The sequence below is a fragment of the Oratosquilla oratoria genome, chromosome 15 (assembly GCF_046742065.1).
Source record: "Oratosquilla oratoria isolate Oo_2021 chromosome 15, ASM4674206v1, whole genome shotgun sequence".
NCBI classification, from domain to species: Eukaryota; Metazoa; Arthropoda; class Malacostraca; order Stomatopoda; family Squillidae; genus Oratosquilla; species Oratosquilla oratoria.
The window spans coordinates 10,091,645-10,109,144 of NC_134791.1; the positions used below are offsets into that span (position 1 = coordinate 10,091,645).

A 17,500-nucleotide genomic window follows, 5' to 3' on the forward strand; every position below is an offset into this window, starting at 1 on the left:
GTAGAGGAAAGGAGAGGAGGAGGGGGAGGAGGAGGAGTGGGGGAAGCAAGAGGAAGGGGAGGGGAAGATGTAGAGGAAAGGAGAGGAGGAGGAGGAGGGTAAGGAGAAAGAGGATTGGGAAAAGGAAGAGGAAGGGGAGAAGATGTAGAGGAGGAGGAGGAGGAGAAGGAAGATGAGGAATGTGAAAAGGGAGGGGAAGATTTAGAGGAAAGTAGAGGAGGAGGAGGAGGAGTAGGAGTGGGAAAAGGAAGAGGAAAGAGAGAAGATGTAGAGGAAAGGAGAGGAGGAGGAGGAGGAGGGGTTTAGGGTGGGGGAAGGGAGATAGAGTAAGAATGAAGGAGAAAGAGGAGAGGATGGGGGAACAGGAGGAGGAGGAAGAAAAGAAGTAATAGGAAGGAGATGAAGGAGAAGAAGGAAATGAGGAGGAGGAAGAGTAGAGGAAGAGGAAGAGGGTGAAGAGTGGGAGGAGCAAGAGAGGTTTGCAATAGGAGCGGATGTCCTTTGTATAGTGGGCGACCCCCACCTTTGTCCGCGGAGCCTTTTTATTTTTTGAATATAATGCGGATATTTTTTTTTATTCTATATTCGCTAATTTATTTATTTATTTAATCACTTATTAATTTTTTACTTGCTTGTTTTTACTTTTTTCTTTTTTCTTTTATTTGTTTTTTATGTAAAAGAGTGTGCACAGATTTGGACAAGGTGTGTGTGTGTGTGTGTGTGTGTGTGTGTGTGTGTGTGTGTGTGTGTGTGTGTGTGTGTGTGTGTTTGTGTGTGTGTGTGTGTGTGTGCTTGCGTGCGTACTTGTTTGCCCGTGTATGTCTGCGTGATTACATGTTTTTATTCCATGAGCAAAATATGTAAATAGTTGTGAAATAAATCCAACCGGAAAGCAGTTGTCTATTTGCGCATCTCATTGGAAACGACATGACGTCATCATCCTGTTTACGAATTTCCCGCTGAAATCTGTAGTCGTTATCTTAGTTTTTTTTATGAAATGGAAATTATATGATTATTTTTGTCAACACATGATAATATAGAATTATTTTTCATCGTGGGTGAAATTAAAACTCTGAATAAATAGCGATGGCGAAAGCACGTATATTTTGTAAGACATTTTGCAAAACATTTTGGTCGCATTTAAAAAAAAAAAAAACGAACAATACACACAGATACATGCAGAAACGTACGCTGACGTCAACAGTTTGAAATTAAAGAAAAATCTTGTAACTATGACTAAAGAAAGGGAAATGAGAAATTAGATGAAAATAGAAAAGAAAAGAGGAAATTGGCTAACCAAAGTTTAGGCGACAAGATGGCGTGTGAAAACAACAACAAAATGACGCAACCCAATATTTCTCCATTTTGTGTTAATCATTTACTCATTTGTGATTTTCAGGCATTTTTATAACAGAAAATATAGATATTTGTAACGAAAAAGATTTAGTGTAATATGGGAGTAGAAAGATGGAAGACAAAGCCTACCAGGTAATATATATTTTCTTAAAAATTTAATAAGGGGGATTTATATTTTATTCTAATTATATATTTATTAGTTATTTGTGGATGTATTAATTTTTTTTTGTGTGAATACAATATATATTCTCAGGCTGATTGATTAGGGATTTTATCCATTTATTAATTCATTTATTCTATTAATTTTTGTTCACGTTTTTCTTTGAAGTTAGTTTAAATGTAGCTTGTTTATATCTATTCTTAATTCAATTATGTATATAATGTTTAACCAATTTGTATATTTTTGTATGTATGTATATGTTATTTTTCATCATTCCTGAATTTGCTAATTCATTTATTTATTTATTATTTATTTTATTTTTATTGTTATTTTATTAATATTTTATTTATTATATTTTAATTTTGATTTTTATTATTATTTTATCTATTTATTTAATTAATTAGATAATTTTTGTACTCATTAACGTTCCTTTGGTCCCAAACAGATTGAGTGGTGGGTCCAATTTAGCCCGGTCGGCGATCCGTGGGAGTGGGCACCCGCCCCCGACGACAGCGCCCCCGCCGGTCCCCGCCGCCCAGCACAGCGCCGGTGGGGCGCCCCCGCCGCATCTCTCGTCACCGTACCACCACAGCGCTTCGCAGGGCAAGCAGCACAAGGACTCCATGCTGGACAAGTTCAAGTTGTTCAACCACAAGGATAAAGACGGCAGGAACAAGACGAGTAAGTAGTTGTATTGTCCTTCCATACATACATGCAAGCATACATAGATACATACATACATATATATATATATATATATATATATATATATATTTATTTATTCTGGACTGCAAGAAGTCGAGTCTTTACAATCGCCCATATATTCCTGTATAAATGCATGCATACATACATAGATACATGTATACATTGTTATTTATTTTTGTTTTTGTTTGGTTCTGGCATGCGAGGAGTCGAGGATTGCTTCGCTTAGACCACTCCCCTTATAATCATTCATACATACATACGTACATACATACATACATACATACAACCACAGCCTTCTGTAGTCGAATCAGCATTAATTGAGGAATGCCCTAATATTAATATTTCTAAAGGGCAGTGGACACCTGACATAATCTCACGCGCAGCAGTAAATAAGCTGGTGCGGATGTTACATCCTCCCCTCTCCTCACCCCCTCCCTCCTCCGCCACCCTAGTTTGCCCCGCGCCTGAGTGAGGTCAACTGTCCACATCTCTTCTTACTGTAGTTTATAAGTCCCCTCTGTTCTCTATCTTATGTACTTTCCTGAAGAGGGCTACAGTTGATAGCCGAAATATAGGATTATTCTTTATTCGAAGTTTATTCTTTCTCCGACTGTGGGTTCCTGTGTTATTATATATATATATATATATATATATATATATATATATATATATATATATATATATATATATATATATATATATATATACACATATATACATACAACCTCAGCCCTGTATACGTGCATACAATCACAACCATCTATATATACATGCATACAACCATCTATACATACATACAACCATCTATGCATACATACATATATACATTTACTCATTTAGTGTCATTTGGTTTGAGTCCGTCATCTTTATGGACCAGAAAGGCTCTTCTTCTTTTTGTTTACCTTTCGTAAGACGTTGTGGATGAGCGCACGAGGTACAACAAGACACTATAATTGGATTTTTTACTCTAATTGCTTTTAGATATAAAGTCGTGTGAACGAGCTTGTTTGTGTGTGTGTGTGTGTGTGTGTATTTACCTAGTTGTATCTTATGGGAAAGGGAGCTACGCTCGTGGTATCCCGTTTATGTATCTCGCAGCGTCTAAATTGCTCTTAAATTCGTGTGTGTGTGATTCACCATGGTCTTGGATCACGTGTGGGACTTGTGATCGACAGCTATTTCCCTCCCTGAAGAGAGCTCAGAGCTCATATATGACCGATCTATGGTTAATGCTGTGACCTTACACGCACACACACACCCAACCTCCCCGCCCACGAGAGTTGGAATAACGACTCGCAGCTCAGCAATACTGAAATTATTTCACCCCTGGGCGGGATTCGAACCCGGACCGCCATAGTGGCGGTCGGGAACTCTTAACCACTGTGCCATTGAGTCGTGTGTGTGTGTGAGTGTGTAACCATGTGTGTGACCGTATTTCTTATCAATGCGTCTGTTTCCTGGCGTCTGTTTCCTGTCACCGTCTTTTGACATCAAGTCCTCAGAGACGGTGACGTGGACGGTCTTTCGAAATTCTAGTGTTGTTGAAAATTTTTCATCCTTCATTTCATTTGGACGGTGATGTCAGTCTTCGAGAGAAAAAGAAAATGTGTTCTTCTGTCTTTATCCTTTTTCAAAGGATGCTGAATATGCGTGCGCGCGAGAGCGTGTGTATGTGTGCTTCTCTGCAAGTGCGTCACTGTGCTTGCCTCATGTTTGTACAGTGTGTCTGCCTGTTTGTACGTGTCTACCTATATTTATACACACGCACGCACACACACACACACACACACACACACACACACACACACATTATATATATATATATATATGTATATGTGTGTGTGTATTTTATGTATATATATAATATAATGAGTGTGTGCATTTTACGTGTATATATGTATTATGTATGTGTGTATATATATCATGTGTGTGTGTGTAATATTGATATCCATTAAAAAAACAAGAGTGATGATGGTCAAGGTAACACTACTGGTAAAACATCATTACTAACTCTCCCTATTTTCTCCCCCGAATCCCACGCTCTGCTGACAACAGGCAGCAGTGGAGTCAGCAAAAGGACGAGCAGCAGCAGCGGCTTCAGCAGCGCTCGATCTGAGCGCTCAGACTCCTCAGCATCGCTGTGCTCAGACGCCAAACCGCCTCCGCTCCCGCCACACCAGAAGTAAGTCATCACGTGATTTAAGTCACCTGCCGACACCTCCTTTGTACATCTTCAGCCCCGTCCCCCATATCCTTGTCCTTCCTTTTTCGGTCTCTCTCTTCCTCCTCCTACACATCGTCCTCATCTTTCCTTCTTCCATCTTCATCTTTCTCTTCCTCACCTCTTCCTCCTCCTCCTACACATCGTCCTCATCTTTCCCTCTTCCATCTTCATCTTCCTCCACCTCCTCCTCCTCCAACACATCGCCTTCATCACTCCTTCCATCTTCACCTTTCTCTTCCTCCACCCTCTATTATTGTTTTTATTATTATTATTATTATTATTATTATTATTATTATTATTATTATTATTATTATTATTATTATTATTATTATTATTATTGTTAATATGATTATTATTTATATAATTATTATTAGTAGTATTATAATGATTGATATATTTCTATGATTATAGTTATTATTATTACGGTTATTGTTATCATTATCACCATTATTATTGTTATCACTATTATCATCATTATCATTATCATCATTATTATCATCATCATCATTATCATTCATTATTATCATCATTATTGGTGTGGATGTGCTGTGTCTTGCTGCATTGCTTCTGACCCAGGGCAACGGGCGAGATGCAGGGATGACCTGTCATCCAGGAGGAGCCAAGAAAAGAGGAAGGGAGTGAGGGAGGGAGGGGTGGTGTATGGGAGTGGAGTATGTGGGGATGGAATGGGTGGAAGTGGATTTATGCCTTTGTTTTTTGTAAGGGGGAAAAGCCTTTGGTATACGTATATATTATCATCAATATTATCATTATCATCATTATTATTACCATTATTATCAATATCATTATTATAATTATTATTGTCATCATTATTTTTATTATTATTATATAATTATCATTATTGTCATTATTATTATAACTTATTGTTTTTATTATAACTATTAATATTTTTTATTATTAATATTGTTATTATCATTATTATTATTATTATTATTATTATTATTATTATTGTTATTATTATAACAACTTATTACAGCTGATAGTTTTTATTATAACTGTTAATAGTTATTATTATTATTATTATTATTATTATTATTATCATCATTATCAATATCATTATTATTAAATCACTATCATTACTACTCTTGTTCTTGTGATATTTGAAGAACCAGAAAACAAAATTCCATCAAGTTAATAGAGAGAGCGAGAGAGAGCATTTGCTCAAGAACTCCTTAAGCACAAGACAGTGTGGGACACAACATTCGCGTGCCTCACTTGTCGTCCCACAGAGAGATGAAATGGTTACGATTACAAACAGCTGTTGCCGTTTTTTTAATACGTTTGCAACCCTGCCACGTCTCCGCGCGACGTGCGGCGTTGCCACATGTCCTTTGTTACCAAGATGATCGCGTGTGTTGCTTCACAGCGGCCTTGAACAGTCGTTACATCAAGTTCAGACATTGAATAAAATCACCTGGCGGCAGCTTATTTGTCCGCATTTGTTATAATTTTTTTTATAAGAAAAAATAGATGTCGGAAGACAAAGGTTAATTCATTTAGTTGTTCGTGATTAAAAATGGGATTAAATCAGCTGATGGTGCCCCGATTTTTTATTCATTTATTTGTTTATTTTATTTATTTATTAATTATTCAATTATTATTTATGTTATTCATTAATTACTTCTATTTTTTAGTCTGTGTTCATTGCAATGTTCAGTGAAGGGGGATTGAAAGCTACAATACGTATAAGAGAATCTTTCATATATGTTTTTCATGTTAACTAGATTTAATCAATTTCATTTCTCCATTCTCTCGTCTTCCTTCCCCTCCTCTTTCTCCTCTCTCACCCAACTCCTCCCCTCTCCCTCTCTCCCCCTCCACCTCCTCCTCTCTCAATCTCTAGTTCCTTCTCCCTTACCATCCTCGTTCCTTCACCGTCCTCCTCTCTCAATCTCTATCTCCCTCTCCTTTCGACCCCCCCTCTCTTTCTCTCTCTCTCTCTCTCTCTCTCTCTCTCTCTCTCTCTCTCTCTCTCTCTCTCTCTCTCTCTCTCTCTCTCTCCCATCCTCTCTCATTCTCTATTTCCTTCTCGCTCTCCCTCCTCCTACCCTTCCCGTCCTCCTCCTCCCTCTATCTCCCTCCTCCTCCCCTCCCCGACCTCCTCCATCTCTCTCGATCTCTCTCCCCCTTCCCCTCCCCTCCCCCTCCCTCCACCTATGCATCTAATGATGTCATGGCTATTTGGTTAACCTTTAGTGCTCAAATTCTTTAACCCCACCTCCCACCCCCCACCCACTCAATTAACGATCGTAACGAATACTATGGTCAGCTTTTTTATGCACATGTTTGTTCCATCTTCCACGAAGGATAGAAGCTCTGGTAAGTGTGTTTGTTCCACCTGGGAGGAGGGGTCGACTGTTTTGTTCAGCTGTTGGAAGGACACTATCAGCTGAATGAAGTCTTCTGGTTTTAACGAACATTGATAACTGACCCAAGATGCATTTAGAACAAGCTTTTGTTTACAAATTGAATAAATACATAAATATAATATACATGTAAATATCTCAAGTATTCATCACAATACATGTTAGCATAACTCCGAAATATTGTGTATCAGGTTTGTGTGTCAGTAATAGTACACACCACAACGAAAGGGGGGATAAGGACACACACTAGAGTTCCTCTTCTAACCACATGTTCTCCTCCACAGTCTTCCTGTAGCAGGTGGCGAGGACGGCCATAGTACCCCAGCAGGACACCAGCCCCCCGCCTCCAAGGGCTCGTCGCAGCAGCAGCAGGGTCTCAAAGGCTTCAGGTAGGTCTACGAAATCAGTGTTTCCAACGCGGTGAGCTGTAGAACTATGTGGGTTTTAGGTACATACACTCACATACACACACACACACACACACACACACACACATACACACACACACACACACATACACACACACGCACACACACACACACACACACACACACACACACACACACACACATACATTTCAGTCCACTGAAGCCCTTAACGTTTCATTTGCTACCTCACTTCCATATATAAACTAAAGCCTGTGTTGCTCAAGGGAGCATAGGAACGATTCAAAGGTCGTCAATCGAGGTAGACCAGCATAAAAGGAACTATGCCTCGCTGCACTGCTTTTGACTCAAATCGTGTGGCGGGGGTAAGGGCGTACCCTTCGTCTACAGGGCACTCGGGTGTATTGGGGACTCTTATTAACTTATTTATTTGTTTAATTATTTATTTATTTATTTTTGTGTCATGCTGTGGAGATCCAGCGAGGAATAACCTTTCGTTTTCGTTCCAGGTCGAAGTTCTCCAAGAACAAAGAAGGGAAGGACTCCCCGAAGTCGAGCCGGAAGGAGAAGGAGGAGAAGGAAGCGAGGAGTTCCCCGAGGAGCGGCCACAAGAGCCACCGGGGGGATGCCAAGGAGCCCCGTGGGGAGCGGGGCGAGAGCCGGGACAGGCACCGAGACGCCGGGGGAGGGGGCGGAGGTAATAACAATAACAACAGCAACAACAAGGCTTCCAAGAGCGACAAGTTGAGTCTCGATCTGGACTCGGTGAGCAAGTCGCGCCAGTATGCCCCAGCCATCGAACCGGACAACCCCATCAAAACTTCAAAGATATCCTCGCTCGTGCCCCGCCCGGAGGCCCCCATGCGGTCCATTGGGGGCGTCCCGAACGCGCAGGAGTCTCCCGTGAAGGGGGGAACCACAGCGAACCATCCTCCCAAGGAGACCCACACTGCAAATCTTCCTCAGGGCAACAGAACCGTTCCGCCCAGTTCCTCTTCCACGCCTTCCAGTATGTCGGAGCCGAACCACCCGCAGCCCCATCTTCCAGCCTCCAGCCCCATTACGGCGGCTGCGGGCACTCCGGGCAGCCCCCTGCCCACCGGGCCCCACGGGACGGGGATCCCTAAGCCCACGGCCCACGTCAAGGGGACCACAAAGACCCCGCAACCCGAGAAAGGGAGTCCCACAGGGATCGTCCCCGCCTCCTCGCAGAACCTCAACTCCCCACACGCGACCCCGAAGGAGTACCAGAAGATGGTCAAACAGAGCTCCTCTACCCAGACCTCGAAGGGCACCAAACTCCCAGGGGACGCGCACCCGGGGGAGACCCCTCAGGCGCAGGTGGGGACCCCGGAGGCGAAGGACCCGAAAGGGTCGTTACCCCGCCAGAAGCAGTTGGGTCGACGGGAGGACTCGTCGAGTAACATCAGCGTAGCGATGGTCAGCCCGATGCCCAACAACAAGGAGAAGGAGTTCGTGACTCCAAGCGAGTCCGGGTCCAACATCAGCGAGTCTTCCCACAGCAACAGCGGCCACAGCAACTCCAACAGCTCCGGCAACAGCTCCGTCATCTACAAACCTGAGAGCTCAGATGACAGCAGCTCTGTGGACATCAAGGGACATGTCAGAAAGGTAAGGCGAGAGAATCCCTGTAAAGTTGTAGAATTGTATCCACATGTAGAATATAAAGTAAATCACAATGGCAAAAGCCGACAAGACTGAGAATAAACACCTTGTGAGATCGAAACCTTTAACGTAGTACTAATAAAGGTTTCGATCTCACAAGGTGTTTATTCTCAGAATATAAAGTAGGTGAAGTAGGCACACACACACACACACACACACACACACACACACACACACACACACACACACACACACACACACACACACACACACACACACACACACACACACACACACACACACACACACACACACACACACACACACACACACACACACACACACACACACTAGACAAAACAATAGTGTGTGCAAAAACAATACAAGAATTTAAGAACAAATTAGATATGACAAGATACAGAGACGGGACACCACGAGCGTAGCTCCCCTCCCGTAAGATACAACTAGGTAAATAAACACACACACACACACACACACACACACACACACACACACACACACACACACACACACACACACACACACACACACACACACACACACACACACACACACAAACCTCTCATCCTGTGTATTGTAATCAGGGGTGAAAAAAGGGTAAACACAAACGCCCACATACACAGAGACTCAATGACCCGACAGGACCTTCCTGACGAAGATGTACTCACCTCCCTCTCTTCCTCCCTCCTGCAGCAGAGCGAAGACAAGCTAGAGAGTGAGGAGGGCGATGACGTCATCCTCAACATCAAGCCGATGCAGCCGCTGGTTCGGGCGTCGCAGTACGGCTACATGAGGGGTCTCGGCCTTCACGCCCACCGCACCGTCCCGCCCTCGCTTCATGTCTCCAGGCTGGGTAAGCACACGCGCCCACGAACTCCCCACGCCCCCCACAAACTCCCACGCCCCATCCAAGGGGAGTAGGAGTGAAGGGGACCAAAGTTCAGACACGCTACTGTAGCACTTGTTCAACTCTCCCTTATTTATATTATGTATCATACAAAGTATATGTACGTGCATATGGTAAAAGAAGACTGTTCCACCTTATAAGGGGGGTAGCCAAATGCAGAGTGTATGTATACAGCGTTTATATATTTAAAATGAAGAAAGAGGAATGACAGAACTGGTGATAAAGATATGAAGTGATGTTATTATAAATAGGATTAATGTCTTCATATATATACAGTCACGAGCAAAATATTTGACCCACTCAGAGTTTCTCATGACACAAAATTAAAATTCTTTGACAATTTAATTTTTTTTTTCTGTTCAAGAAAATAACTTTAAATTAAATACTACAAGGGAAAATATATCGCGCACTCGAGAAAAAAAAATCATATTGACCTTGTGTGACTTTTGCCCGTGGTGTATGCACGTGTGTTTAACTTGCTTCCTGTACAACATGACCTCGTCCGCCATATTGGGTTTTAATGTGATTATCGGAGGCTTTCTCTTCCCCCAACCTAATTAACTTAATCCAGTTAACACTCTCTGGATCAGCTGACCTATTAGCTTTTAGTCGCTTCACTACGGAGGCTCTCCAACTCTACCCCCCCTCACCTCCTGCAAGAGGTCAAAGCGTTGGATACCCTATATAAGGTGGAAATTTTTTTTGGTTCAAACGCTAGGTGGAAAAACGGTTTGATGCAAACGTTAGGATAGCCCATCCTGTAAGAGGTAGTATGGGATACCCTACATTAGGTGGATTTTTTTTTAAACGTTAGGTGGAAAAACGTTTTGATGCAAACGTTAGGAACCCCCCCCCCATCCTGCAAGTGGTCAAAGTATTGGATACCCCATATGAGGTGGAAACATTTTTTGGTTCAAACGTTAGGTGGGAAAACGTTTTGGTGCAAACATTAGAACAGCCCCTCCCCCCTCATTTGAATAAAATTGTATGGTGGCACCTGAGTCATTGGGTGAACTAGGTCGTATCGTAACAAAGTTACTGTAGAGTGTCTGAACCTGGATGTTAATGACAGTATTGTTATCAACCTTTGTAATAATTTGACTTTTTTTTTCGTTGTCTTCCACGTGACCTACATCATTCAAAAAGGGTTAACTACCTGAGTTGACTTTATCCAAACACACACTAATCCCATTTTATCTCTATTTTTATAATAAATATTTCCACAACATTATTCACACTAATGTTGAACATCCGGGGAGACATCACATACCCTTGAAACTGTCCAACATCCATCTCGTATTTCATTTATTTATTTATTTATTTATTTATTTACCTATATTTTCCTCCTTCCAACACTTAACTATGGACAGGTTATAGACCCTGCCTTCTCTTGTGTGTGTGTAAGGGGGAGGGTGTTCGAGTATGCGTGTGTGTGTGTGTGTTATTGTATATGTACAGTGTGTATTGTCATGGTCTCTCCATAATTAATTATGAAAGTTTGCAATTGTAATACTCAATATTCCAGGATCGGTTGAGAGAAGATAAGAGAATAATATAATTCGATTTATTCAAGTTTATGGTTATTTATATTAATGTTAACATCGATATGCACAATACGTGTATATTGTAAAGCGGTTAAAAATGAATCGACGTGCTTAATGTTAAAGCCCCCAAAAAATAAGAAATAAAAATACAACAGGTTTAAGATAAAAAGTCGGGTCACCACGCAAACAACAAATTACGAAAGGCGACACGGATAACACTTAAGCACTGGGAAAATTTTACCTTAACTTAGGTAAGCGACAGCACCGAATGGTCTCTGACCTGCCTTTACATAATACGCAGAGCACGAGGTTTCCCAAAAACCGCCATGGCATGGGACTGGCACCTTAATGGCTCTAGTTAAGAATCAGGCATACATAAACCTCACTTAATAATCTTAGATATATTCAGAGACCATTACATAACTTATGGGTCTCACATCTTAACCTAACACGTCAATTACAATCAGATAGAAAAAATAAGAGATCGTGAACTAACAGTATTACACGGATTGCCGGAGGGACTGAACAAAAATCCTTTTAATTCTGGTCAGTGCAACAAAGCGCGTTGACCTTAAACTAAAATAAATGACTTAGAGGTTTTCAAATACAAGCCTCACAGAATCCACACCGTACTTAAAACTAGCAAAAGTAAGCACAAAATATCTAAATTTCTAAAGAACGTCAGCACAGCCAACAGTTGAGAGAAACACGCCAGCAGGCTCTATAGTCCGGCTGAAATATAATCACCGGAACCTGTGGTGACCAGTACAGGAGTGCGACTGTCAAAAATCCCATTGATAGGTGAAATAGAGTGACAATATACACTCATAACACATGGCGGGTCATTCTGACGTTAGAACTGGAGTGTATGAACGTTGAGAAAAATAAATATATAAAAGTTGAAACCTGAGAGTATGAGAGAGGGTGTGAATGTGTATTGAGTTTGTATACTTCTTACATTTCTTGAATATAGTCTCTAAAGAAGGAGTCGAGTATTTTTTTTTTTTTTTTTTTTTTTCGAGCTTCTTCAAGGGGAAGGGATTTTAATATATATATTTTCCGAACCTGAAAAGGAAAGTTATGTTTCTAATTTCGTTCTTCTTCCTTTCCCTTCAATGTTCGTGTGTAAATTACCATCCTCTTGTCACCCACATGTCTTCCTACGTAAACTTCTCACCTTTCCCTGTCACCCTGGTCTTTCACCCTCCAACACATGGGGCGACCTTGCCCTCCCCCACTCCCACAATGGGGGGTCGTTAATTGTCTCTCCCCTTAATCTTTTCCCCTCATTACCGTCTTCTGTCTGTTCCTGATTAACTCTTATTTCCCCTCACTTTCCTTATCGTGGTATTGCCCTTTTTTGGCGCTCGTCCATGGCCCTTGATTGTCTCTGGGCTCCCATCACGTATATATATATATATATATATATATATATATATATATATATATATATATATATATATATTATATATATATATATATATATATATATATATATATATATATATGTATGTATTCTCCTGTCTCCCACTAAATCCTCACCCACGCCATCTTCCATTGTCGTCACCACCTTCCTTTACTCGTCACTAAATTACTCACCCATGCACTGTATGTTCACTAACCACGGGACCCCACACTAACAAGCAGTCCGTCCCGGTCCTCCTCCGACAGCCCTGCAAGACAACGCCAACACCGTACCTCAGAAGGGAATGAAAGTGGGACTTCACCCGACGAAGGTGTCGTCCTCCCGACCTCAGCCGAGCTCCCACAATCAGTTCATCTCCGACACCGACTACAGTGACCTGGAGAGCGTCGACCTGACGAATGGTGGGTAGAGTACTTACGAGATTGTGTATACATGTCGTGTGTGTGTGTGTGTGAGTGTGTGTGTGTGTGTGTGTGTGTGTGTGTGTGTGAGTGTGTGTGTTTACCTAGTTGTATCGTACAGGAAGGGGAGCTATGCTCGTGGTGTCGTGTGTGTGTGTGTGTGTGTGTGTGTGTGTGTGTGTGTGTGTGTGTGTGGCGAGGAAGGATGTATACATTTGATAAACCAAGTTCCCAATTATTGATTTTATATAAACAGCGAATTACATTTTACTTCAAATATATATTTATCATTACTACGACCACGATTTGGGCAGACACCTGCTTAAAAAAATAGTAAAATATGTTTTATTTGTCAACCTCAGATTACTGACACATTCTTGTTTCGTCTATCAGGATACATGTCCGATGGTGATGTGCTACGGTCCGTCGGATACAAATCGGGTACGAGTAGTGATCTGGACGGGTACCTGAGCGAGGGGGGTGCCTCCTTGTACGCTCACAGGATCAACCAGAGGTTGAAAGAGGGAATGAGGCAAGTCCACGAGAGTATGAACAAGGTGCAGCACTTCAACGACGATAGGTGAGTAGTAAACTTATTAATTGATCTTATTAATTTTTTATTATTTTTTGTAGTCGTGAGTATTTTATTTGATATGTTCAGCTTGTTTCTTGTAGTCGTTTGCTTAATCTTGTAGGTTATTCTGCATGAAATCTGTAGATCTTGTAGATTTTTATTTTTTTTTTATTTTTTGTATACATATTTCTAGGGTGCTGTAGTCCATAGATTAGTTTTTTATTTTTCTAGTTTCGCGTGTACCTATTTTCTAAATTTCTTTATATATTGAGTGCCGTATGTATCTTTCTTCCTTATAAGTTATTAAAAAGAAAATACAAAAAGAAAATGAGAAAAAGGTACAATTTAAAATGATTGGAGGAGGCCCCTAGCGTAAGAGTGTAGTCACCCCTTTAACCTTAACGTTCTCTCAGGTAGAGTAACGTTTCATAGAAAATGAGAATATCTATTGATTTGGGCGTTGGTCTTGATGTGGCGGTCAGTGATTAAGTCTCCCACATAGAACCTTACCATTACCAATTGATTGGAAGACCTAATCATCGCTTTCCGTTGATCAATAGTGGTTTAGTTAACTGCATGGTAGTTAGAACGAACTAAACTCGATTAGACCCGTGACGTCTATAACTTGGTTAATTCGATTAAACAAAAACTAATACATACATACATATATACATATATATATATATAAATATATTTATATATATATATATATATATATATCTGTATATTTATATATATATAAACTCGGGATGAAATATATAACCATAATTTTAGCATGATTTTTTTTAACAATTTTAAAAACTCGATGAATTTTCTTAAAGAAAATATTTGCATTTTGAACACATTTTCAACAAATGTTCTTGGGAATAACAGAATTTGTTCTCTACTTCCTGGTTGGGAACATAAACTGTTCTTGTTCTTTCCCCCCTTGTGTTGACGCCCTCTTCCCATTTTTTAAACCAACCAGGAATAATAGCACAGAAAACGAGACAATGGGTGGTTCCCTCGCCCTTTCCTCGCTCTCTTCACATACAAGAGAGACCGAAGATGAAGAGGAGGAGGAAGAAGAGGAGGAGGAGGAGGAGGAGGAAGAGGAAGGCGAAGATGGTGACATTGGGAGAGAATGGGAAGGAGGTGGCATAGGAACTGAACAGGGAGGAGGAGGAGGAGAGGGAGAGGGAGGAGGGAGAGGAGGAGAAGGAAGACCGCCAACTAAGCGGTGAGTTAGTTTGGTGTGGTACTAGTTAGCATGGCGTTGAATTAGTGCTAGTTTGCGTGAGGCACGTCAGTGATTGGGCAGTTTGAAGTGACGAGTTGTTTTTTGGCCATGACATTTGGGTGTTTAGTCCGTTACTAATACCTTGCTCTCTCTCTTTCTCTCTCTCTTTCTCTTTCTCTCCCTCTTTCTCCCCCCTTTCTGTCTCTCTCTCTCTCTATTCCTCTCTCTCCTTCCTTCTCTGTCTCTCTCTTTCCCCCTCCCTCTCTCTCACCCTCCCTCCCCCTCTCTTTCTCTCTCTTTTTATCCCTTTTCAAAGGTATTTTTAACCCAATATTGTGAAAGCATGGTGTGGTGTTGCATATTTGCATATTGAGTGCATTTGGCTTTCAACGTTATCTTGTGACGTGACGCAAGAATTTGGCGTGACGTCAGAAGCTTTGGCGATGTGACGTCATAGGCTCTGGTGTGACGTCATAAGTCACGTGCACGTACGACGTGATATCATGACGTCACGGATGAAGTCTGTTGCCACCTTCGCATGTAATTAAGGAAACGACGTCGTCTGCAACTTCGCGAGTGATGGCCGGTAACCATGGCAACAGGTTCGCCTGGCGTTGTTCAGTGTTGTCTGATTAATATTTAAACGAATAAATATATAATTTGTTCTGTGGGTGATATAAGGAGTGCGCATGCGCGCACACACGCACACACACACACACACACACACACACACACACACACACACACACACACACACACACACGAGTCCAACACGTGATCCAAAGACCAAGGTGAATACACACACACGCGCGCGCACACACACACACATGCATGAATTTAAGTACAAACTAAATGTTGCGAGATAAAAAGGCGGGTCATCACGAGCATAGCTCCCCTTCCCGTATAATACAACTAGGTAAATACTCGCGCGCGGAATGGTAGAGTTCTCGGCTGTTACTACGGCGGTCCGGGTTCGAATCCCGCCTAGGGCTGAAATGATTTCAGTATCGCTGCTGGTCGTTACTCCAACTCGTGGGCGGGGAATTGGGTGTGTGTGTGTGCGTGTAAAGTCACAACATTACCCATAGATCGGTCATACCGTACATGAGCTCTGAGGTCTCTTCCGGGAGGGAAGTAGCTGTTGATCACGAGTCCAACACGTGATCCAAGACCATGTTGAATCACACACACACACGCACATACACACACGCACGCACACACATACGCACACGCACGAACGCACACATAACGTGTTTACGCATTCGGGGAAGACCTGAGCAAGCGTAACTGCGTCAAGGGGGTGTCCCGTACGCAGTTCTCAGTGTAATATTGATACGCTAGACAGCGTGCTTTGTTCGAATTAGAAGGAAATCGATAATTTAGTTTGTTTTCTTGTTTTGTATTTCCTTTTTTTTTAATTTAGTATTGGCATATTAATTATATTTGTTATATTTGTGATTATATATCGTATTATGTACTTAATTATTATTATTATTATAATAATTATTGTTCTTATTGTTTGTGTTTAAATGGGCGCTTTCGTTATTAGATATTTCCCGTTGTATACATGCCTCAGTAAATACGCTCTTGATGAGATTTTTTTTTTTTTTTCTTTTTTTCTTTTTTCTTTCGTTCAGACACCCTTTGAGACACCATTGCCGGCTCTCAGTTTCCTATAGTTTCGTTGCACTTGTCATAATGTTTCGTTTGTCATAGTACCATAATCAGGGTTGCCGTGATAATTTTTATCTTTATCTTATTTCTTTTTCTTTCCCCTGTATGTATTTATTTATTTATTTGATTGATATTAAAGAGTTATTCGTTTATTTACTTATTTATTTATTTGTTTTTATTATATTTTTTATTGGCAAGAATGGAGATTGCTTAGAAAGTCGACATCGAAATGAATTATTTTGAAATATAAAATTCCCTAACCTTTAGGTTGCAATGGAAGTAGATTGTCTTTCAATTTTTGTGGGCTTTCTATATATATGCAAACTATAAAAATGGCCGGAATTTCAAACAAAAAGTGGAGTTCTTGTTAGTTGTATTGAACAAACGCTGTTGAAAAAAATAATAATAACGAGAGAGAGGGAAGAGGTTCCGACGATTGGGCGGTTAAGACCGCTAGACCCTGTTGAGCTGTTGAAAAACGTAACAATAACAACGTTACAACCGTTACAGCCTCCTCAGATGTTGAAAAACGTTATAACAGGGGCAGTTAAAAGCTACCTGTTATTATAAAAAAAAAAGTTATTACGGTTAAAACCGTTATAACGGGTTATACGGTTAAAACCGATATATCATGTTTGACGGTTAAAACCGTTATATTCGAAAACCAAACCAATATATCCGCTGTGGTTATCGAGGCAAATATGCCTCCTTGTGTGTGTGTGATTCACCACTGTCTTGAATCACTTGTTGGGCTCGTGATCAACAGCTATTACACTCCCGGATGAGAGCTCAGAGCTCATATATGCCCGACCATGGGTAATGCTGTGACCGTACAAACACACACACACCCACACACAGACACACACACACACACACACACACACACACAC

At 41.1% G+C, this 17,500-nt stretch overlaps 1 protein-coding gene across 9 annotated transcripts in view; it reads left to right on the top strand.

The window, feature by feature from the left end:
• Positions 1-17,500, top strand: part of LOC143033284 (uncharacterized) — a 411,149-nt gene that overhangs the window by 315,882 nt on the left and 77,767 nt on the right. For 6 of the 9 annotated variants that reach the window (XM_076198545.1, XM_076198544.1, XM_076198540.1 and 3 more), the window contains 7 exons: positions 1,962-2,197; positions 4,277-4,403; positions 7,117-7,221; positions 7,728-8,850; positions 9,559-9,718; positions 12,964-13,143; positions 13,537-13,723. In XM_076198545.1, coding sequence (XP_076054660.1) covers positions 1,962-2,197; positions 4,277-4,403; positions 7,117-7,221; positions 7,728-8,850; positions 9,559-9,718; positions 12,964-13,143; positions 13,537-13,723 — 2,118 coding nt within the window. Of the gene's footprint in view, positions 1-1,399; positions 1,489-1,961; positions 2,198-4,276; positions 4,404-7,116; positions 7,222-7,727; positions 8,851-9,558; positions 9,719-12,963; positions 13,144-13,536; positions 13,724-17,500 lie in introns of those variants that run through there. The other 3 variants (XM_076198542.1, XM_076198548.1, XM_076198547.1) reach the window with 2 other exon arrangements.